Raw genomic sequence first — 24,248 nt, 5'->3', positions numbered from 1 at the left:
GAGTAGGAGGAGGAGGAAATTCGTGTAGCGCAATGTCCTTTGATCGTTTAATCTTCATCGGTTGTCACCTTTCAACGATCATTCCTCTCTTGCTATCTTGTCACTCTCAGCTTATCCTCATCAACTTGGTCGCTCATAATCGATTCTCTAATACGAGTTTTGCATCCTTGGAATTCCGTGGCAGCCAAGTGAAATTATTCATCCTTCTCCCCGTGTAAGATCAAACGACTCTAAGTTAACAGGTGTTTCAACGTAAGGCTTCTTGATACACGTTCTCGTAGAAGTAAGCAAGCAAGCAACCGACCAAGCAAGTAAGTAACCAAGCAAGCTATCGAGCATGCAAGAAAGAGAAAGTGAAATAGGAAAACAAAGAGTGGAAAGAAGAAGAAAGGAAGGCTGGTTTGTTTCGCTTATCAAGCTTCTGGACTCTGGTGAGTTAACCTAACACGTAGTAGTCCTCGGCATAGGATCTTTATCTTCCATTCTCGGTTACGCACTTCACACGCGTCTCTCAGGAGGTGGAAAAGGTAAAAGTTGTAGTATATTTCTCTCTCTCTCTCTCTCACACACACACTCTCTTCTTTACTCATTGAGTGTTCTCGTTAAAGAGTAAGAAAGATAGACCAACAGTTAGATTAGTGGTGGTGGTGGTGGTGCCACGTGCCTCGCGGCACGATATTGTGACGTTCTTCTTTCGTCTTATTCGTCCTTTGCCTTTTCTCGAGGAAACGTTGCTGGCGTGTAAAAGAGACGACACCTCGTCTCACCTTAACGGATCGCACTTCTCCACGCTTGTCATGCCTCGGTTGTCTAACCGCGGATAATCTCAACCAGGGGATGGATACCATGTATGATCCTCTGCAATCTTCCTTTTCTTACACACACACATTTATATATATATATATATACACGCATGCCACGTCCGGTCGATCTTCATTGTCTACGCTACGTACACTTCTTCTTTTCTTGTTTTTTTATTTTTTTATTCAACGACGAGAAGAAGAAGAAGAAGCCTATCCTCCAACCCGTCCTATTCCGTTCTTCTTTTAAAACGCCTACGGCAAGATTCCGTCCTCCTTTTTCACCCGCGCGTTTCTTCGGCTACTTCGTATACGTGAATACACGTGACACTCACCACGGTGATCTTTCTTACTGTCCAATCCGATGTTATTTAATTCTTTTGCGGTATCGTTACTTTTTCTCTTCTTTTTCATTTTTTTTTTTTTTTTTTTTTCTTTGTAGCCCGATTTAATTTTAATTTTTTGTTATTTTCATGTCAAAATATTTAACACGTGTATTTAATTTCATTCGTTGCAAATAAATTCATACATTTTTTTTTCCTCTTATATAACAACGTGTTTATAATGGAAAAATCCGATTATATTTAAACGTATTTATTTCTTATAAAATAATTAATTCGAAAAGTAAGAATAAACAAAATTAATAGTATTTCTACCCGGTCTATCTTCTCGTTCTCGTAGGATATATTAAATTATACAAATTTACACGTATACCTCGAAAGTAATTTTTAAATAAAAACCCGCCAATTGCTATCTCGTTGCGAAAAAGGTCGGAGTAATTAAAATGATTCTTGCCTTGGACAACGGTGTTTCCGGTAAAAAAAAAAAAAAAAAAGTAGCATACTTTTTTCTCTTTTTGTATTTTGAATGGAAAAAAAAAAAAAAAAAAAAAAAGAAATGAAAACGCGTTCATTCTACTACGTCAACGTTTAAAACGTAACACAGACTGCGTATGTTGAGGTAGGAACTTTGGTCAGACCTTTTACAGGGCTAAGCGAGTTAGCTGCTTAGCTTTGCGTCGTCGTTGAAATTACTATTGACTCTCTAACGTTCTTTCTCTCTCTCTCTCTCTCTATCTCTATCTTTATCTCTCTAACTCTCTTCTATCTCTAGCGAAAAGAGACTTTTAAAAAATTATGATAGCTTTTAGAAGTGCACGACGATGACGGTGTAGAGCCACGTAAATGCACCGGACGCCTAATGAGGACATTTAACATGATTTTTTTATATTTTTTATTTTTTTATTCATTTATTATTTCTTATTCTCTTTTTGTTAACGTTTTATCACCCAGTCGTTAATTCAACTATATTTCGAATGTTTTATTTATTTTTATTTATCACGAACACAATCAATAAATAACACGTCTAACGAAAATAGATTTCACGAATTTAACGTTAGAATAAGTAGATTTTCAAAGTAGGTTGATTAATTTTTAATCAATCTGTAGTAAAAGTTTGAACAAAATGTATAACTTCGTTGAAATTGTTATCGAAATTCTCGAAAGAACGAGCGCGAGTGTTAAAGTGTCAAAATCACTATAACGATAAGGAAGATAACGGATCGTGTTGTCTGATTATCGTTAAAGTATATTACTACGATGAGCCATCGAAACGATCGCTGATAGTCCGTAGGGTGTTTGAAAATATAAATACATTATCGCTACCAATTCGAATTATATATTCTCCGATTGTCTCTCGGCGCGGTTTAAAAGACAACTACTTGGTTCATCGGTAAATTTAGCGTCTTCCTCGAAAGACAGATACAATTGAAAACCAACAGAGAAAGAGAAAGAGAAAGAGAGAACGAGTCGATATTTGAATGAATGTATAAACGCCAGAAATTATGTTAATTCGTTCAAGAATAGTCCACCCGCTAAAAGAAGATTAAAAAAAAAAAAAAAAAAGAAGAGGAAGAAAAAAGATTCCAAGTGAATTAATCGATGGTGAGATTGACACGAGGGGACGACCGTAAGAGAGAAAAAAAACAAGCTCGACATAAGTCTTCAAATTTGCCGACATTATTTTTATTTTATTACCCATTCTTTTTCTTTCTTACCAAATTATTCATTAGAAATATTTAATTGATGTGATATACTTTTCCCCCCGATTTCAAAATATATTATGTTAGATCTGTTTTTTTCTTTTTTATATATATATATATTTATAATTGTTATTTCATTAATAAAAATTTTCCCCATACGAAGTCTCATATTCGTTTTTATTCCGTTCGTTAAGCTAATATTTGAATTCGTTATAATTAAGGCGGAAAAATGTAACATATTTATCATTCATCCAATTTTTCTTTCTCTCTCTCTCTCTCTCTCTCTCTCTCTCTTTCCTTTTTCTTTTTTTACTTGTAATAATTTTTTATCTATTTTTTTTTGTCTGCCCAACTAACGGCACGCACGAACGAACGAACCGAAGGCGTCTCCTCCATCTCCGGAACTTCCGGCAGGCGATTGATAGCAACGCGCGAGGCTTCGGTGGTGGGCCACGTGGACAAAATGTTCGTTTCTAAACTTGGCTACTGCGCCATGCATGCTGTTTACACCCGCCATCGGGACTTTTTGGGGCAACCGGGCTGCTAGGAAAAGATGTTACTTCTCCTCTCTCTCTTTCTCTCTCTCTCTCTTACCATCGACTGCTGGATATCACGTTGGGAAATCGTTTGGGAAGTTAGGGAGAACGAATTAGGATAACTAAAGGAGAGAAAGAGAAGGAAGAGTCTTGGCTAATTTCGTCTTCGCACGTGCGTGCAACGCGAATAGCGATAGGGACAGACTCTGTCTCTCTCTCTCTCTCTTTCTCACACACACACGTAAATGTACACACATTTATATACAGGTACATACATATACTCACCCAGATTTCATTTGTCTCTGTCTCTTTCTCTTTCTTTTCCCTCTTTGTGTGTGTGTGTGTGTGTGTATGTCTTACCGTTCGTATCTTACGCAACTCTTAGTATGATATGTTACTAGTCCGAAATTCTCTTGCATTATTTCTCTCTGAGCAAGACATTAGGTCTCGTTTAGAAAGGATTCATGACTGACATAATATTTGTCGTAACTTTTGCAAAATGTATTTTTTAGTAGCAACGATAACAATCCGAATCGGTGTTACGTTCTTTTGTGAATACTCTATTTTTTTTTTCTTCTTCTTCTTTTCATTTGATCTAACTTATCATCGAGATAAAAGAGAGACGCGTGCTGCTGGTTACAATCAGGCTCAGAGTCTTCTTTCCGTTCTCTTGAACTTTGAACTTTTGAAAAAGAAGCCATTAATCGAAAAGGATCCGTTCTATCGTTTTCCGATCATTTTCTGAAAAAAGAAAAGAAAAGAAAAGGAAAGTAAAGAAAAAAATAGAAAAAAAAGAATAAAGTGTTTGAAAAAGAAATAGAGAAAATAAAGTTTCTCTCTTTTTCTTTTTTTTTTTTCTATTTCTTTTTCTATCTCACCTGGGTTTCAAGAGTTCAAAGTTGTGGTAGGCGAGTAAAATGTTAGGTAAGAGATCAAAGGATATAATATTCTTCTCTTCCCGTTGTAAATCTCGTTTCATTTGTTTTTCGCGATATGTTCCGGGGCAACTCGCAGTCGAGGCGAGAACCTCATTAATTTTCCATCGAATTTAAATGAGAGGTGTATGAAAATCAAAGAAGAAACGAATGGTGAGTAGAGGGGAAAGAGGTGGAGAGGAATATAAGGGTTGGACGCGTTAATAATGTTGCAAGGGATTAGTAGAAAAAGAGAAGAAGAGTTAATGCAATCGCAGTAAACGATGAAGAAGCGACGAGAGAGTAGGTTGCACTCGAGGATGCATCGAACGAGAAAGAGCCCGGAGAAAGATGAGAAGCTAGCTGCGTGCATACCGATGGAACGTGTGGAAGGAGGTGGAGGAGAAGGAAAAGGAGAAGGAGAAGGGGAAGAAAGGTGGAAGGAGGATAGCTAGTGCAAGAACAAAGTTATAGAAGAGCCTGAAGCTCTCCTCCGGTGTTGCTAGAGAACGCAATGATGGCGGTTGAGAGAGAGAGAGAGAGAGTGAGCGTGAGTGTGAGTGCGAGTATGAATGTGTAGTGCTTCCTTTCTCATAATGCATGAAACGAAGCTTCGAAGGATCGCAACGAGTATAGTCTGTTTCTTTCTGGCATCGTTTTCTTAGGTTTTCCCTTCAATTTTCTCCCGAGGAAACCCTTTTTATCTCGAATTATCCATTTTCCTAGTCTTCGACCATTTTTCCTTTTCATTCATTTCAAAAAATAACAATTGAATACAAAAATGATCATTTTTAATCAAACACCATTGGATTATTGACTTTTTGTTAGATTAATATAATCAATTTTTAATTTATATTATTAGGATATAAATAGATCGGTGGTAATCATCATTGATTTACTCGTAGATGATTACAAAGGATTCTACTAAGCGTAGAACGTCGTCGTCGTCGTCCGTCCGACTAACTCAATGCGGTTTTGCATTTCAGTAGCGACAGAGACACACACCGAGGCCTTGCCCTCTTTAAGGCAATTAACGACTCAATCGGGATCAGGCTGATTGAGCCTTTATAAGGGCCTGTGGTACGCGTGGCCGGACTCCACAATGCGCAGAATGTACTTGCCTGGCCGCATTTATTAACGCTGTGGCGTGAACCCAATTAAGGACGAGCGAGGAAGTCGGGGATTCCTCGTTCGTCGCGTCTTGTTCATTGCTTTCGCGCGCGCATACTCCCCACCCCCTCACACTCCTCTCCTACCCCTCTTCCTCTCGAGATTTTCTCTTTACGTTCGATCGCTCCTTTTTCCATCCTCTTCTCGTTTAGGTGACGCTCTTCTTACCGGTAAAACAGCCAGGAGGATTTAATAGGCAATTCAGTTCATTCAATCAAACCAAACACTGTTTACGAGTTTTTTTTTTTTTTTTCATTTCCTTTTTCCCATACGAAAAAATGTGATTATACTTTAAGTAATATTTTGAGGGGAAATATATTTCATACCTATTAATGTAGTAACATCGTTACGTTAGGTCAGATCACAGACCAATTGTCAAATAATTCGATTCTATTCGATTCAAGGAGGTTTCTTTTATTCGTTAGGGTCGGTCCAGGTTCCAAAATATTTTCGCAATCTTTTTTAAACGAACGTCTCTCGACAACGACGACGACAACGACGACGTGTTCACCGTTCGTCGGAGTCGGTGGTGGTCGGTCTTTACTTGCGCGTGGTCAGAGACAAGTGACGTTAATGTGCAATAAATTAGCAACCTCCCACGCGACGAGTTCTCCACGAGAGAGATTCTTCTCTTCCACGCTTACTCCAAAGCGGAGACAACACTCTTTTTCCTTTATTTGTTTACAAGAGAAAAAGGAAAAATACGACGGATAATCAATGCTATCCTTTCGAAATTTGTTTTATTACACGAGACACGTTTGGATATTATTCACTGATCGTAAAAAAAAAAAAAAAAAAGTATTCCTGGCAAATGTCATCCTTTTTGTTGATTCATCTAAAAATCGTGTTCGGAAAACACTTGGAATAACAAATTTACAGGATCTTTCGTACAGGTGGACAACGGTTAATCGAAGGTCTCTCTCACTCGTTTCGAAAAGTGACGTACGAGCTTTCCAGAGACATGGACAACGATGGACCGTGACATTTGAAATTTATCGTCCCGTCATTTCCGTGTAAACAGTGCTAACGGCTGGCAATAATAGTGTATTTCGTCTACTACGATCGAGTAACGACCTCGCCGGGTGGGTGTTTAATTTATCGTAACTTATTCTCTCCTTGAAAATCATCATTTCTCACGATAAATATATATATTACACGTAAACTATTTGCGAAATATATCGCATCATCGGATTATCATGATATCATAACAAAATGAACTCCCTCAAATCGCTCGTTCAACTAATTTTATTCTAAGACATGTCTCACATTTCTAAATCTATTAAAATCTTGTCTAAAGTAATAATAAAGATTGAGACAATTTAAAGAATAAAAAGATCAATGAAATCTGTGAATATATTTGTTTAAAACTGTCCAAGTTCTTGGAATAAATAGAAACTATAATTAGAGTTAGACCAATAACAAGGACGCGGAGGGTAAGCAATACGACTTGGAACCTCTCATAGACATTCCTACATATATTGTCCGATGCTGTTGCCGTTGCCGTTGGATCCGCGAGATTTCTTTTTGTCATCATCATCGTCGTCGTCTTCGTCCTCGTCCTCATCATCCTCGTCGTCGTCGTCGTTGTTGTCGAGATACGTCGGGAACCGGTTTCTTCCTCAAGCTCGTGTAACATCTTCAAGCTCAATAATCCCACGGCAATTTAGTACAAACAGATGTGTCACCGTTGTGTGACATTTTAGTTGTTACCACGTCCTTACGCATCAGGAATCTACCTAAAGAACCTCCCAGTCCACCTTCTTTGCCGTTTTACCATCGAAGCACGTTCCTTTCAAATCCTGACTATGGTGCGACTCTTAAAAAAAAAAGGAACACCTCAAATGCCTAAACTAGATTTCTTTTCTTTCTCTATCCCTCTCTTTTTCTTCTCTGACTTAAGAGCCTCTCCAATATAATTCTCGGCTTTTAACGAGACTACGAACCGACATTTTGGATTCTCTTGGGTACATTACATGTACGTTATGTATCTTGTATGCATTTGACGTTAGTTCATTTACCAAGGGATTCGATCCTGAAACACATCAGAAACCACCTGTCCAGCTGTCCATCTACCTTCTGTTCGTCAGACAAGTCGTGTCAAAGGTTGTTACATCGTACGGTATGCATTTACGTATAAACCTACGCATTGTACGTCATATCGAAAGATACACCTCCCTGTTTTTCTCGACCGTGTTAACATTTTGAATAGCTATTTTTTTTTTTTTTATAATACTCACTATACTAACTTTCGAAACGTCATAGAAATGAGTAAAAAAAAAGGAACACACGGAAACTATCAAACGAATATGTGCCGTTGAAAAATATCAAAATTAGATAGTATTGTTCTATTGTTTTTTTTTTTATATCGACTTATATCATTCAAAAGTGTTGAAAACTTGTATCATCGTGTAGTTATTTTGTTTTTTTTGTTGTTGCTTGAAAAACAATCTTTTTCTTTTCTTCCTATAACGATTTTCTTAAACGTCTTTCGTGATCTCATCGGAAGGGTGCTCTCGTGCCGCTAATTGATAGCCCTCAGTTCGCAAAGGGCAAAGGTCAGGACAGTGCGAGCGGTAACCAGACGGATCGCAAAGTCCACTTTTTTCTTTTTTCTCTCTATCACTCTCTCTCTCTCTCTCTCTCTCTCTCTCTCTCTCTCTCTCNCTCTCTCTCTCTCTCTCTCTCTCTCTCTCTCTCTCTCTCTCCTCTACTCTTTTTCTCTTTCTTTTTCTCTTTCTTTCTGTTAATCATTCGATCCGTGTCGATGCGTTCGACCAAAGTCGCAGTTATTCATATCATCACGTATAAACACATACACACACAGTCAATGACTTTATCGTCTTGCTCCGTTTCATTAATAATTTCATTTTTCGATTCCGGATCGATGGATCGATCGATTGATCGGCGGTCACAATTGATGATTGATTTAATCAACGCCATTTTCGTTCTTTTGACTTCTCTCTGTCTGTCTCTCTCTCTCTCTTTCTCTATTCATGAATAATAACCGTAAGATCATCAAATGAGTTTTAAAGTGTCAGGAATAACACGGGGAAAGTTCGAAGCGTGTGTAACAACTCCGTTCCATAAATCTTTACAGTTATTTACTTGGGTTGCGTAAACAAGTTGGAAAAGTCATCGGACTGTTGAGATATGCCACTTGAGACTATCTCTTAAAGCGGATTCCGCAAATCGTCTCTCTTTTACGTTTCTTTTTTTTTTAAATGAATAAAAAAAAAAAGAAAAGAAAAGAAACCATTACAAGAGAACTCCAACGCACATCTACGTTGATATGAACTTTCGCGCGCAATTCTAACGCAACAGTTCGGCATTACCACAGTTCGTGATCCTTCGGAATCCCGATCAACCATTTTAGAACAGAATATATGGTTAGAGAGAACGTGAGAAGTCACTGTCCTCTTTCATTCAGTTTTCCAGGTAGACACGAACTAAACCAAACGATCGAGAGCAAGAAAGAAAAACAGAAAGAAATAGAGAAAGAGAGAGATAGTATGTAGTTAACTCGATCGAAAGTCCAAGAAGGGAATATAAACCTCAGTTTCTACTCGTTCCTTATGTATATACTTACACGTTCACGAAGCAAAAGTGAGATCGTAAGTTCGACGCTGAAAAGGACCTCCGGTCCCTAATGGTAGTTCGTCTAGCGCCAGTATTTCGTCATAGTGAACCTCCACCGTTCACTTTTCCACCAATGGCCACTGCCCGAGTTTAACAGAACGAACTGCTTCTACGAATCTGTACATTCATCTTTGTGCATGTGTTTGTATGTATGTATGTATGGATCTGTGTGCATATACCCGTGCTAGTACTTACCACGATTATCGTTCTTTTATGGTTGAGTCCGAGCAAGTTGATACTTTTCTCCATGACTTAAAACATCTCGTTAAAAAACCACTTTCTTCTTCATCTTCTTATTCTTCATCATCATCATCATCTTGAAGTAAACGTTACGTCGAACACGTAATCATTGACTTATTTACTACTGCAAATCGTTCGGTTTACTACAAATGTTAATTCTGTTACGACCAAGAAAAATATATATTAAATTTGATCTAAATTTAGGTTTCACGCAAACGAAGATTCTCTCTTATACGTTCTCTCTCTTTGATAAGATATCATGCAGTTCGTTATAACGATAACAATAAACGATTATACATAAAACGAATTACTTGGGGGTTCGATAATGTGCCATCCCTTATGCTAACTTATTTTTAATATCCTGATAATTGGTAAAATCAGTATTATATATGTCTTGTTTCGCGTCGTTCGAAATCTTTCTATAGATGCGGATTATGTTTTGCCTTGGAACTTCGCCGCCATCTTAGTTTTACATTAATCGTCTTCGTTGTCATTAATGTTTGCATAATGACGATTACGTAGAAAACGATTAGCGTGACTAAGCGTTTTCTCTATTTTAAATAATTCTCAGGTGAGAAAAACAATAAAAAGAAAAATAAGAACAAAAATATGTATAGGAAAATCGTCGGTATAGTAGGAAACGTTTTTATTCGATAACAAAATTATTCCCGAATGATTTTCAAACAGAGAAAAAAACAACTCTTGTCCTCTTTATTCATTGAATATTTATTTCGGTAAATCACCAATCTGTGCACGTGCTTCTAACATTGTCTCGCTCTTTGCTATAACTTTAATTCTTTTATGAGCGAAACATTGGTGCGTCTGGTATGTATTTCGTGTTTGTGTGTTGGTTATATAAAGACGTCCTCGAGGGTAAAGGGAATGAAGAGAAGAGAGAGAAAGACTAGCATGACTCCCTGGCATTGATCGTACTCTGCCACCCCATGAGCAGCCCCTAATAACACCCTCTTGCCACCCTCCTCCACCTATTCTACCACGTTACTACCCACTAGTACCAAGAGGGTTCTTTCTCTTGCCACCCTCTCCGACGTACTCGCCCTTCGCGTAAATCCAATCCGAGAAAAGGAACGAACGAACGAACAAACTGGAGAAAATACGTTGCATGGTAATAAAGATTTTCATCAAGAAAGGACAAAGATTATTGTGGAATTGCGTCAAGGTTGCGTTTTAGTTGCATCAGATGTAAGGAAGGAATTGACGGACAGTAGAAATAAAGTTGCATGGAAACGAAGATATTCTCGTTTGCAAGGACAAAAATTCTTGTAGAATTGCGTCAAGGTTGTGTCTCTGAATTGCATCAGAAGGAAGGAAGGAAGGAAATAACAAACGAACTAACGAACGAATAAATAAATAGTAAAATGAAAAAATAAGTTGCATGAAAACGAAAATTCTCGTTCTCACAAGGACGGGAAATACGCGTACGGTTGGGGGGGGGAATATAACGAAGTAAAAAAAGAAAAAGAAGAGAAGTTTGCACGAAAGCAAAGAGATTTTGATTCAGCACGCAGACGAAAAGGTTTGGCGTAGGAGAGAATATTTCCTTGTGAGCCAGCTGGCCGGTCAGCTGATTCGAGAATGGTGGTTGGTGTGTGTGTGTTGCAGTCCTCCGTATGGCATGCGCCGCGACGCGTCGCCCATTAGCCGCGCGAACTAAAGCCATTAAACCCCCGTCGGCTTAATAACGGCCGAACCCACCCACGGCGACCTGTTTGCAAATCCCGCGGATATTCTCTTGGCCAACTTCCTTACTACAAAACTCTTACCGCTTACGCCTCGTAATACGTGATCCGGATTTTCTATATATAGTTGCCACTTGTAGAAGTACTTGTTTACCAATTTGTCCTTTTTTATTTTTTTTTTATTATTATTATTATTATTAAATCCACTTCGTTGATTACGTCGATTCTTTGACATATTGTTGTTTTGTTAAGTACAAATTTTAGGTTACATCACGCGCTTGAATTTCTTCTTATAGTTTCTCGAAGATTCCGAGTATAGAATAAAATCTTTCTCGTGTATTTTTTTTTTATTGAAAAGATATTAAACAATTAAACGTATTACTAATGTGCAACGTTTTACGATTTACAAATCGTTTTAACTAAATGTAGGATAGAGTCCAAGTTATTTCCTTCTTTGGATCATTCTCATATCGGGAGACAGATCTTTCACGATCATGGGATAATACTGAGCGAGAAAATTGTAGAGCGTGCGCGTGCGCGTTCGCGACCTACCCGGGCCGTGCCACGAATTAATTAGTTCGACCGTGTGGTGGTGGTGGTGGTGGTGGTGGCACATCTTGAATGAGAACTGTTAGAGAAGAGAGAGAGAGTGTGGTGCTGCACGCCGCTCACGCCAAGTTTATCGCACGCTGCTTGCTTGCTACTTTGGACGTGTCTCACGTTAAATTACGTTGTCGTCGAGGATATTAACGCGATTTTATTTTATCGTAAATATCTGCACGCGTATACCCATCGCATAAACACTTACCACGCAAATATTATTCGGATCGTATAAAAATCAAGGAATAAAAAAACAAAGAAGAAAAAATTAATTTTAAGAAACACACATTTGTTTCTTTATTCTTCTTTTTGCAAATTTTTTCTTTAAGACAATAAAGATATAAATAAAGCAAAAAAAAAATAAATTTTGTTTAGGTTTACACGAATTCGTCGTTTTGGTACTTTAAACATCTACTCGTGGAAATTTCTTATGTTAAATTGCCGGAACAAATCGGACACACGTTAGACCATGTTTTCTCTCGACGGATCGTGTTCCTTCGCCGAAAATTTGTCCGTCTCGCTTTCACTAGCCCCTACGTAAAGCATGCACAACAGTGGGTTACCCTTGCAACCCTTAAACCCGATCCACCCCTGCTGAATTCACCCTATAACATGCGCACGTGTTCACCTAAAACGCGCTTGTCTCTGTATACGTTTACTACTACGTTCGCGTATTTCTCTTAGTATGTCTCTTTGTGTCTGTTTTTCTGTTATCTCGTGTATGTATGTGTGCACGTATATATATATATATATATATATATATATATATTCGCGTCGTTGAATCTCCGGAGACGAGTAAGGCCAAGTTCCTCTTAACGTGATCGATCTCAGAAATACGAAATTCTTTTCTTACAAGAGAAGAAAAATCACGTGAAACTGAACCTCTTTGTCTTTTTTCTTTTTTTTTTTCTTTTTTTTTTTTCTAATTCTCATGTAATTATGATCAACACAAAAAAAAAGAAGTTGTTTTTTTAAATTTATCCTCGATCATAATTGTCAAGTTATCCATTTCTTTTTTTTTAACAACGTATATGCACGAACGTAGAATGAAAAGTTGTGAATCTCATTACACAACCAATTAATATTTTTTTGTTCATTTTCTTTTCTTTTATTAATATAAAAGTGAGTTGAACCGAAAAGAAAAAAAAATACAAAGTTCCTATGTTAACTTCAAAACTTTTCATCCTGTCCACTTACACATGCGCTTTCTTTATGATATATACTTATACTTTTTAAATAAATAATTAACATTCGAAAAATAATATTTTCTTTCGTTTGAAATATTGATCGAAAATATTAATAATAGAATAAAATATATAAATGTGATATCAAATTGAAATTGTCTTCTATTAATTTATTTTACATTCGATAACAACTAATTCATCAATCATTTTTCTCTCTCTTTTTTTTTTTTCTTTTTGTTTTTTTTTTCTTTTTATAGAAAGACATAACGTTGACAATTAGAGTCTGATAACAATTAATTACGTCTATTTAAAGATCAACTATTGATATTGTAAAGGATAACTGTGTACTAAGCTTATACGTTAAAAAGAAAGATTAAAGTTGTATCGTTAATCGTTAGTCGTAATTGCTTCGAGTCGGTCGTTAATCAGCCATTAATGCCGGGTAATTAGTACAATCGTTAAGACTCGCTTTGGAATTGCTTGCGAATTTCTAGTGTTTATATCGAAGTCAAGTATAAAAAAAAAAAAAAAAAAAAAGAAAGAAAGAGTTGGGAGGGGGCAAAGATAGAGAAAGAGAAATAACGAAAGATTTGATTTATCAAAACAAAAATTAGAAAAATTTGTTTCGAAATTCTTTCTTTTATTCCATTTATTTATCTTTTATCAATGAGAACATTAGATACTTTATAACAAACTAAACATTGATATTAGACATTGACATTAATTATTATCGTTTGCGTGACCATTCATTATTTCTATTCTCATAAATTTCTTAATAAAATTGACGCTCTTTGTAATATTAAAAAGAGATGTTCCACGTTTTGTAATATGTCATTCTAATAAATTGAAAAGTTAATAGTTAATTTCTTAAAAGTTTAAATTTACGATTTAATCGTACGATATAATATAATATTCAATGTAAAATGCATACTACTATATTACTAATCGTAATAAGGTTACTTTTTTCTCGTCTTTCCTTTTTTTTTTTTCTTCTTATCTATTTTGTAAGAAGAAAATAAACAAAAAAGATATGGTATTTTTTTTTCTCCAAGGGAAAAAGGGAGGAAAAGAAAAGGGTGTTATATAAATATTCTATATACCGGAACCTCGCCGAGGTCAACCACGAAACAGAGAAAAGACTTTCAGAAATATATAGAAAATCCGCTTCTTCTACGACGAGAAGATCAATATCAAGCTGTGTTCGATCGATTTATTCGTTCCCTCGAATGCGACTTTTTTTTTTTTTTTATTTCTTTTTTGTTTTTTTTTCTCCAATTTTCCTCCCCTCTATTTTATATTAAACATCTTCTATATTAGTAATTAATTTTTATATCAATCATTTATTTTTCTATTATTTAGAATTATTTTGTCATTACTAATTAAGTGATATGTATTATGTTTATTATACAGGACGTATCTGGTACAATTGTGTTGGGGAAGGAATGATTTTACACGTAAAAATATGTCGAACGAAAAAATTAATATTTCGATTTTTTAGAATTTCGATTTTTCTTCTATTTTCGAGACAGTCGTATTTAAACAATTTTAAAAAAACGCGTAGAACTAATAGATAATTTATTTTGTTTACATTTATATATATACGGCCTTCAGCCGTGTTTCTTTTATTTTAGTTTATTTTTAACCATCGAACTATAAACAATGATGTTACAATTAACAGCTTTATATCACAGAGATAACGATTTTCAAATAATTTCCATTCATATAGAAACATTATACAGAGGATAGTTCACAGATTAATAATGTACCGATAATTATGACTATGAACTATATCAAAAAAACTTATCTAAATTAATTCGATGACAATCTATTTTAATATAAATATATATATATATCTATAAATAAATCATAATATTCATATTTCCAATTTTTCATTTAATCAACTGTCATAATTATCGGCACAATTAATTACGATTTCTTTTACGAATATCATAAATCTGATGATAAGAAAAAAAAAACCCTTTAATATAGAATCATCCGATTTTCTCGAAAAAAAAAAAAAACAAAGCAAAGAAAAAAGCAAACAACGGAACTTCAAACGAACAAATGTTTCTCGCTTTTTTTCGACTTATTTTTACACGTAAAATGTTCGTACGTTCCAGATACATCCTGTTTTATTAAATTCAATATTTATATGTTAAAAATATTTGTAAAAATGTATGTGTACACATGTGTGTCGGTCGTATTGTCCATGAAAGAACGTAATAAAAAAAAAAAAAAAACAAAGAAATTTCTCTTAAAAAATAATCGTTGATCCATGACAAAAAATGAGAAGATAAATTTTTCTTTTTTTTTTTCTTTTTTATTTAGAATATAATCCTTGCAATTGTAAATTAATCAAATTGAAATAATATAAATAATAATACAGTAACGCGTTAGAGAATTGATTAGAAATCTTTGGGACAATCTTTCTTTGTATTCAAATATCGCGCCAATTTGAAATTCGCGATTTCGTGTTTCACGCGACACACGACTCACACAAGGAACACACTATACACAGCACACCTAACATGACCGATCGGTCTGATCTGACAGATCGTTGCCTGTCCCCAGGAGGCATACTCCGTACTTCGGACAACCGGACTACAGGCTCTACGAACTGAACAAGAGGTTACAGCAGCGCAATGACGTGAGTATTCACTCTTTCTTTATGTATAATCGTTTTATTATATTCAATTATAAGATAAGAAATGATTCTTATTTTTTTGTTTAAATAGTACTTCATTCACTTTCTTTAATTATTCAGCATTTATTTGCTCGTCCATGATAAATAAAATTGAGTCATTTAAACTTGAAGTTTTTAATAAGATTGATAATTAAACATTTCAATAGCTTCGTTGTTTATTCATTCATCTTTATATAATTTAAGTTTTAAATATTAAATTATTATTAATTCATTATTAAATTTTGTGTGTGTGTGTGAACAACTCTTCTTTTTTTTTTATTTCTCGAATAAGAAGATTGCGTTCGATTTAATGTAAATTTCGTCAATCGCCATGCATCTACTATCATGGGGAAAAATAATTAAACTTACTTAACTTTTAAAAAATGTTCGGACTAAAATAATGGAGAAAGTTTTACGAATAAAGTTTTTAGATCGATCTGTACAAATTAGAAATAAGGGATAATGGATACATAATTCCAAAAAAAAAGAAAACAAACAAACAAAATTCATTAAAAAATAAAGACGACACGACGAATTATCTTTACATTAATAAAATTCTTAACTGTGTTTGCTTAAACAGTTACTTTTTTCAATGTCAATTTTTCATACACTTATTGTATGTAGTCTCGGCCTTCCTCCCACCACCCTTTTTCACCTCCTGCTACTCTAATACCCCTCCTTATCCACCCTTCCATCCCTTCTCTTTCATTCTTTCTTTCTCTTTTATATTCTCTTTCCTTTTTCACACTGATTCGACACGCTGAAACTCGGTTATTCGAGTCACGCGCGTTTACCCCGGTACATTATAAAATTATCTGGCCCATATACCCGCCGATAGATAAACTCGTCGCTTCTGAGAGATTCTCGATAATAGCGATAAGATACGATCCACATTATTGTTCGCGCACATGTCGCGTTCTTCGCGCTTCGGTGCCTCTCTGAACTTTCTCGTCGAGGGATTAAAACGGGATATGCCTGCTTGACTCCTCCTCCTCCTCCTCCTCCTCCTCCTCCTCCTCCTCGAATAAGATTCCTTTTTAATCTGATCAAATCGTACACACATACGTATATAAATAATTAAATATATGTATATATATGTATATTTTTACATATTTGGGTCTTTATATATGGGGAATTCCACGTCAAATCGACCACTTTTAACCCCGAACCCTTTCGATTTGGTTCAAACTTTATTATCATTTTCTATCCCCATTAAAAAAACCTCTCTGAGAATTTTTAAAAATTTTAATTTACCTTAACCAATAAAAGTTGCATTTTTTCTCCCCCCCCCCCCAAAAAATGGATTTTTTTTTGCTTCTTCAAGTAACCGTAACTTTGTCAAAAATTGACTTATGTAGCTTTGTTGTAGTTTTCAATTGGCGAAAAATTCATCGTTATGGTTGCATAACGTGTTTGTTAATACATAATACATAATATATTGTATATATATATGTTAATAAATATATCAAATATTATGAATTTCAAAATATAATTTTATAGTTTACTTTTATGTGTATGTATATTTGAGAATTTCAACGTAAATTTTTTGGATATCATTTTTCAAATTATTTAATCTACATGTATACCAATTCATTCATTCAATTAACAAAATTTTCCTCGGTATTTTGCATTAATAATAATAATAATAATAATAATAATAATAATAATAATCGAGGGCAAAGATAAATTTTCACGTAAAATAGTTTCCTTCTACGTTGTACAAAATTCGATGAATCGTTCGAGAATTGTTTCGAGCATATACGTTTCACGTCCTATATTATACTTCGTTAAAGTCGAGTAATTTTAATCGGGGAAGGATTTAAAAAGAAGAAGAAAAATAGAAGTAAAGAATTATTTGATACGCGCGAGAGAAGTATAGTTAGTCGATGTCCGTTATATTTAAAAGTTAACTTTTATTTTTCCTAAGAATAATTGCTACTTTTATTTCCTTATTTTCTTCTTTTTTTTTTTTTTTTTTTTTTTTTTTTTTTTTTTTTGTAAATCACTTTTATTCTTTTCTAACGCGTTGATTATCTTTCAAAGAGGTAGAAATTGAATTAAAATTTTTGTAAGTTTTGTTTTAAATAATTAACGGAAAATTAATTTACAATCAATGATAACAAAGTTGACATTTTCTATTAAATTACTTTTTTATTTTTCATTAATTTCATGTTTATCTTGTTGTTACGTAAGAATGATCTTTCTTTCTTTTTTCCTCTGGACAGATTTAAAAATATTTTCATTTCTCATTTTGTGTTAATACAACAGGTATGACGAATTACGACTTACATTTGAGAATGTCTTACGTTATTTCGATAAGCTCGAGAGTTCGCGTATGTTTCGAAAGTATATCTTTATCTTTCGTTCGTGATAATGCTAACAGATATGTTCGTATATTACCTACTTTCAATTTTTATTTATTAATCTTTTTATTTTCTTTTTTTTTTTTTCTTTTTACATGAACTTCGATATCTAAATAAACGTCAATGAATGGGATGCAATGATTAATAAAAAAATATTTCTTCCTATAAAATTATATTTATATTATAATTAATATATGTGAAGTAATTCTTCTCTTATTAATAATTTATTTTAAAAAATCATTGTGCGTATAACATTAATAATTGTCGATGATGAATATATTATTATTATCATTATTGTAATTAGAAATATTAAATGTTTTGCCTCTGGTGGTCGATTACTATAACGCGAATAATAAAAGTATCTCCCCCCGATGTTATAAATAATAATAACAATATTTAATATTATTTAATCATTTTCGCGTTGAGATTACAAAAATAAAGAAAGTTCTGTTCTGCGCGTTGTGTCTTTTTTTTATAATTCGATAAAGTTTCTTAATTTTTCGAAGATTTACATACTTGTATTTATATTCGGTCAATATTTTGTGAAAAAAATGATCAATGTATGTATGAAATTTGTTATTAAATATAAATCAAAGCTTTTCAAAGTGTTCATATTTAACTAAACAATTTTAACAATAATCTAGTATAATATTGACTAGATTAACACGTTTGTCGCTCAAACTTTTTGTCGGAACATATTCAAACATACAATATTCAACTAAATGTGGATAACGAGGGGGCTGGGGGTAATATTAATTATATCAAACGTTTATATTTAATTCCTAAAACTTCGATTTAAATATAAATAAAAAAGTTATTTTTTATTATATATATAATAGAAAAAAATTAAATGATCGACTTTAAAAGGGTAGTGGTACGTTCGAAGAATAAAATTTATCTAAAAAAGAAAAAAAGAAACAAAAACAAACAACTAATCGATTATTTCATTTGATGTCAATCAGCTTTCGTTAGAAAAGTCTAGTCGAAATCTCGAAAGAAGAACTTTCGAGCAACCCCCGACGAGTTGAAGGCTATTCGTAGGCAGGCAAGCAAGCAAGCACCCACCCCTTACTCACAGGGAGTCTAACAAACGACGTGGCGTGTCCCACGCTCGTAAATCATCTTTTCCTCCTCCTATCGTCAGAGATCTCGTTCGTTGTCAGCGTGCATGTGCACGGTCACCAACGTGCATCTCTCCTTCGCGTTACTTCCTCTTTTTTCTCTTTCTCTTTCTTTATTTCTTTCTTTCTCGCGAAATCTCTGATTTCTCTTGTTCTTTATTTTTTTCTTTTTTTTTTCACAATTTTATAGTAGAATTTAGATTGGGATCATTCAATCTTGACTTATGGAGAGAGCTCGTTAAACTTATAATTTTATTATTTATGCATATAAAAAAAAAACAAAGTAAATCGTGTTGCGCGTGATATTTTATTAATATTATATATGTTGTTTTTTTACTTTTTTTTTTCTTCCTGCTATTTTATAGTAAAATTTAGATTGCCATTATTCAATCTTAAGAGCTCGTTAACCCTGTAATTTAATTGGTTTTTTTTTTTTTTTTAATATATAAAAAGAAGGAAACCATATAATATGTAAATTATTATTATTATTATATATATTTAAAAAATATTATGAATGATAGTATATATTATGCAAATTGTATAAAGGATGATTTAGGTACTCTACAAGAAACTTTGATGAACGATAATTCTTCCATAAAAAGAAACTTTTTTTTGTTAAGCAATTCTTGTTTGTTTCCTACTTGTTCAGTTTATTTACTATGCGATTACGATTATATCAGATGACATTTATTAGAATTAATAATGAATTCATTTACGTAGATAATATAGATTAGGACATTTTTAAATTGTCATGGAAATTTGTGGAAACTTTAGAATAATAGTTTCTTTGCACTCGTTCATCCCTTACGAAACAGAACAGTAGGAGTTCGGTATTAAAGTGATAAATTTGAAGTTTCGAACGCATCGTTTAAGATCGAGTTAGACTAAGCTCCGAAGAGCTTACATGACAATCGGATAAAATCTTAAGGATCAATGGGAAATTTGTGTGTTTCTGGTCAAAACCAAGAACGGTTCGTATATGTTTCTGATTTCGATCGAACAAGCTTCATTTTGAATGTTTTGAAAACATTTCCTTTTTAACACATTAAACGTATAATTTCATTCTTGATATATTTGATATATTCGATGAAGTTAATAATTATTTCGAAATAATTTCAATTTGAATAATATTATTATGTAGATTATTCTTTCTATTAAATATTATTTGTGCGAAATAATATATTTTGTATAATAAAGTTTGCCGTGTAAAGATATGAATATTACAGAAAAAGTAAAATATAAATTTCACATATTTGCGCAAACCTACTACAGTCTACTAAAGTACAAAAAAAAAACTAAACTAAATGTTATAAGTTATCGGCGTCGTTTTAACCGTGTGATCCAAACAAATCAGAATTTGTTTCTTTTTTCTTTTTGTTCAAATTGGCATAAACTATAATTAAGAATTGACTTTAAATAAAGTTATCTTTGGTGCACAGTTAGTTCATTAAAAATTATGTACAAGAAAAAAACGCATATTTGTTGAACGCATTAAAATATGTGATAACTTATAGAACAATAATAATTATCATAAATAAATAAACAATCTTTGTTACGAATGTAAATAAATTTCTAATACTATATCGAATATGATGATCGTGCAATATGATCAGTGAATGGGGGTTTTCTGCAAAATTTCAATCAATTTCTTTAAATCTATTATGCACAAAATTTGTTGTAACTTATTATCTACGTTTCACAAATAATCCGTGAAAAATAATTGAAAAAAAAAAAAAAAAAAAAAAAAAAATTGTTCTTTGGCTGAGAACGACGTCGACGTCGACGACAACGACGGCAACGACGACGACGAAGCAGAACGAGCGACATCGATCGATCGTTTGCTCTCTCTCTGGTCCGTTTGGTTCAACCCGTTGTTACGGAGGTTGTCTGTAGAAGGAAGATCATTCTCGTTTGTCGAAAACGTCCTACGAAGAAGAAGAAGAAGAAGAAGTATTCTTCGTCCTGTTAATTGACGATATTTGAAAAGAAATTCCTTCATCTATTTCTTTCTGTTTTTTTTTTTTTTAATCTTTCTTTCTCACCTTTATATTATATTCATAACTCGTGATAGATAATTTGTTTCTTTCTGGTTTTTTTAATTTTTTTTTTTTTTAAATTTTACTTTAATTATTATTTATAGTGTAGATGCAACATTTTCCCTCATTTCGTCGTCGCGTTATTTCGATCATCATCATCATCATCATATTTCTAGCAAATTCTCGCATTTCTGTATTTAACGGTTTGAGTGACACGCAACGCTGTCATATTTGAGCTGGTGATTATGAAATTGATCTAGATTCGATTGATGTATTAAAAGATATATTTTGTCATATTTGATACACTCGAAATTTACCAAATTATATCACCAGAATTCATTATTCTTTTTTTTCTTTTGTTTTCTTTTTTTTTTTAACTAAATTTTGTGTCAATTTTTCATTGTGGAGGAAAAAATCAATTGTTGAATAATTGAAATTTAAAGAATTGGAAATATCTGTAAAGGAAACATATATATGGCTTATGTTAAATTATTTGCATAATTATCGAACCATTTAATGGTCGAAAATTGATAGAGCTCCGGAAACGCGTTGCGCAATTGAAGATGCGCTTGGGTTTGTCGTTATGTCGTGAAATAAACGCCGTTTTGCCATTTTGGTATTTTTCAACAAGAATTGAAACAAATATAGTATCGAGCCACTTATCAATTTGGGACATGATTTTGTCATAAACCCCATCAACTGTCGTATGAAAATTTTGATAAACCCCCTTGCAGTGTTCGTATTATGAATATCAATATGAATAATGATATTATTTCTTTCTAATTCTATTGTTTGTGTTTTATATATATATATATAGTAAATAATAAAAATAAAACATAATTAAACACTGAATACAATTTCAGGATTTGTATTTTCTTGTTAGAAAATTGATTTAGAAAACAATTGTATTCATAAGGGGATTCGAAGTATTCGAAAAAATAAACGTGTTGTTTTGATTTAATTTTCAATATGTTTTAGGTTTTCATTAAAAAAGAGAAGAAAAAATTTGTTAAATTATAGTGCAAGAAAACTTATTGATTTTGTTGTGGATAACAGTGAGAACATAATTAGAAATGACGATAAATGGAAAGAAAAAAATTGGAAAAATCATGGAAAGATATAATTTCTAGGTTTAGTTAATGGTCATATATAATGGTCAACGAAGAACGGACATGTTCGAGTAGTTGTTCCCTTATATCGATGCCGATCCAAACGAAATTCGCACGTGCTTTCTCTTCGTTACTTTCTCGAATCGTTCCTCTCGAACGCGTTGCCCGCGGCTACTGTTGCTGCTGCTGTTGCTGTTGCTGCCGTCTCTGGTGCAGTTCCCGCACAGTCCTCGTCATACCTTTCTACCTAGCGTAAATGCATTACAACTGCGTTTCTATTTACCCCTTTGCCCCTCCCCCTTCTCTCTCTCTCTCTCTCTCTCTCTCTCTTGACCGTCCAAAGTACTCGTTAAGACAAAAGGAGTTCATTGACGATTGAGATTAAAAAAAAAAGGCGAAAAAAGAAAAACCGAAAGAACTATTTGTAATTACGATCATTAAAGTTCGTTAAGTATTTTTCTTTATAATCCTATCATTTTTGGATTCTTATAATTTTTCAAATTTATATAATAATTTGGTTATAACAATATTTAATAATTACGTTGAATCCTTTTCAAATTTAGTATACAAAAAAATAATAATTTTAATAACGGTAAGGAAAATTTAATAAAAATATTACGAATATATTTATAAAATGTGTGTGACAATATTATTATTATTATTATTTGAATCTTACTTGGAAAGAATAAGTGATATTTCGTGATCCATAAAAGATTATTATAAAGTAAAATAAATGAATATGTGTGCCAATTGCAAAGAATCTTTTTTCAAATAAATTACAAAAGAGAGTAATTTTAATCGAAAATAAGAAAATAATATAAAAACAAAAATTACCAATATTAATATTATTATTTATCAATTTAATTATAGAGGATATAAGAATCGATCCTATGTCGGCGTATATACAGACGATTGTACCGATATACGGACAAATCATTTTCGGGTTGTTTTAAATATAAGGACGATTCTCTCGTGACGTAATTACAAACAGGATTTGTCTTTGTCGTAGAATACGCGCGAATTTGCACGCAACGTGACCACGATGAAGTCTCGAACTATACGTAAAGTCTTACGGACGAGTACGTACGAGTACAACACGCGAATGGGTTTGCGGTACTCGGTTGCACACTGGCCTAAGGTCCTTCTGTCTCTTTCTGATCGTGTGCGTTAGCCAATAGTGTTGCTCTCTCTCTTTCTCTCTCTCTCTCTCTCTCTCTCTCTCTCTCTCTCTCTCTCTCTCTCTCTCTCTCTCTATGTGCTTCGCCGGCAAAAGTAGCTCTGCCTCTTTGAATTCCAACCCCTTTCCAATGTTACTCCTGTTCGATAAAAAATAGTAGTACCCCTATATTCTTTTGAAGGAATTCTCCATTTTCCATGAATTTGATTTCATTTTTTGGAAGTTATACTTCTTTTACTTTTTCTTTTCTTCTCTCATTCTTCTACCTCTTTCTCCGTCGCTCACGCCCTTACGAGTATCTAGTATCTAAATAAAAAGAGAAAAAAAAAAGAAAAGACACAAAAGAAAATTGAAAACTACACCTAGCACCACCACCACCACCACCACTTTTCTTCGAGAAAATATGTTTGATGTCACGCATGGGAACGTTCGGGGGAAAAAAAAAGAAACAAAAAAGTAATTCTCTTTTACAATAAATAAAGTAGGAAAATTAATCAAGAAAAAGATAGTATTCTAGTTAGATGCAAAAATTTAAAAAGGAAAAGAAAGAAAGAGAAGGGGAGAAAGAGAGAAAACAAGAGAAAGAAAGAAAGAAAGAAAGAAATAAATGGAAAGAGAAAAAGAGGACAGTAGAAAACGGGACAAGTTTCTCGAAAGGTTGAGAACCGCTATGGGAGCCTGGGTAATAAAATGAGGGCCCCTGCCCTCCCCTGGGGGTGGGGCCCCCTCGATAACCCATATTGTACCCCCTGCTCCCCCTTAGCTTGGCCCCTCTCGCCGCCGCCCCTGGCCGTATATACTCCGATCGGCTGGAAGAGTTTTGTCCGGCGTTCTACGGCCAGAGAGAAATCTCCGATGGTCTATCTTTAAACGAATCGTTTGTTCGAAAATTTTCAAAAATGATGGCTGACCTCGCTACAATTTTCCCGATTTTTTCA

General features: G+C 33.7%; 1 protein-coding gene across 6 annotated transcripts in view; it reads left to right on the top strand.

Moving 5' to 3' along the window:
• LOC106784713 (LIM domain-binding protein 2) overlaps positions 1-24,248 on the top strand; it is a 122,065-nt gene that overhangs the window by 90,072 nt on the left and 7,745 nt on the right. For 4 of the 6 annotated variants that reach the window (XM_014744543.1, XM_014744540.1, XM_014744539.1 and 1 more), the window contains one exon: positions 15,375-15,468. In XM_014744543.1, the coding sequence (XP_014600029.1) occupies positions 15,375-15,468 (94 nt within the window). The remainder of the gene's footprint in view (positions 1-15,374; positions 15,469-24,248) is intronic. The other 2 variants (XM_014744544.1, XM_014744541.1) reach the window with 1 other exon arrangement.

The sequence above is a fragment of the Polistes canadensis genome, unplaced genomic scaffold, assembly GCF_001313835.1.
Source record: "Polistes canadensis isolate GaletaPanama2010 unplaced genomic scaffold, ASM131383v1 scaffold_39, whole genome shotgun sequence".
In the NCBI taxonomy this organism is placed as follows: domain Eukaryota; kingdom Metazoa; phylum Arthropoda; class Insecta; order Hymenoptera; family Vespidae; genus Polistes; species Polistes canadensis.
Note: the sequence above shows the minus strand (reverse complement) of the source record. Positions and strands in the feature narration are given on the sequence as shown.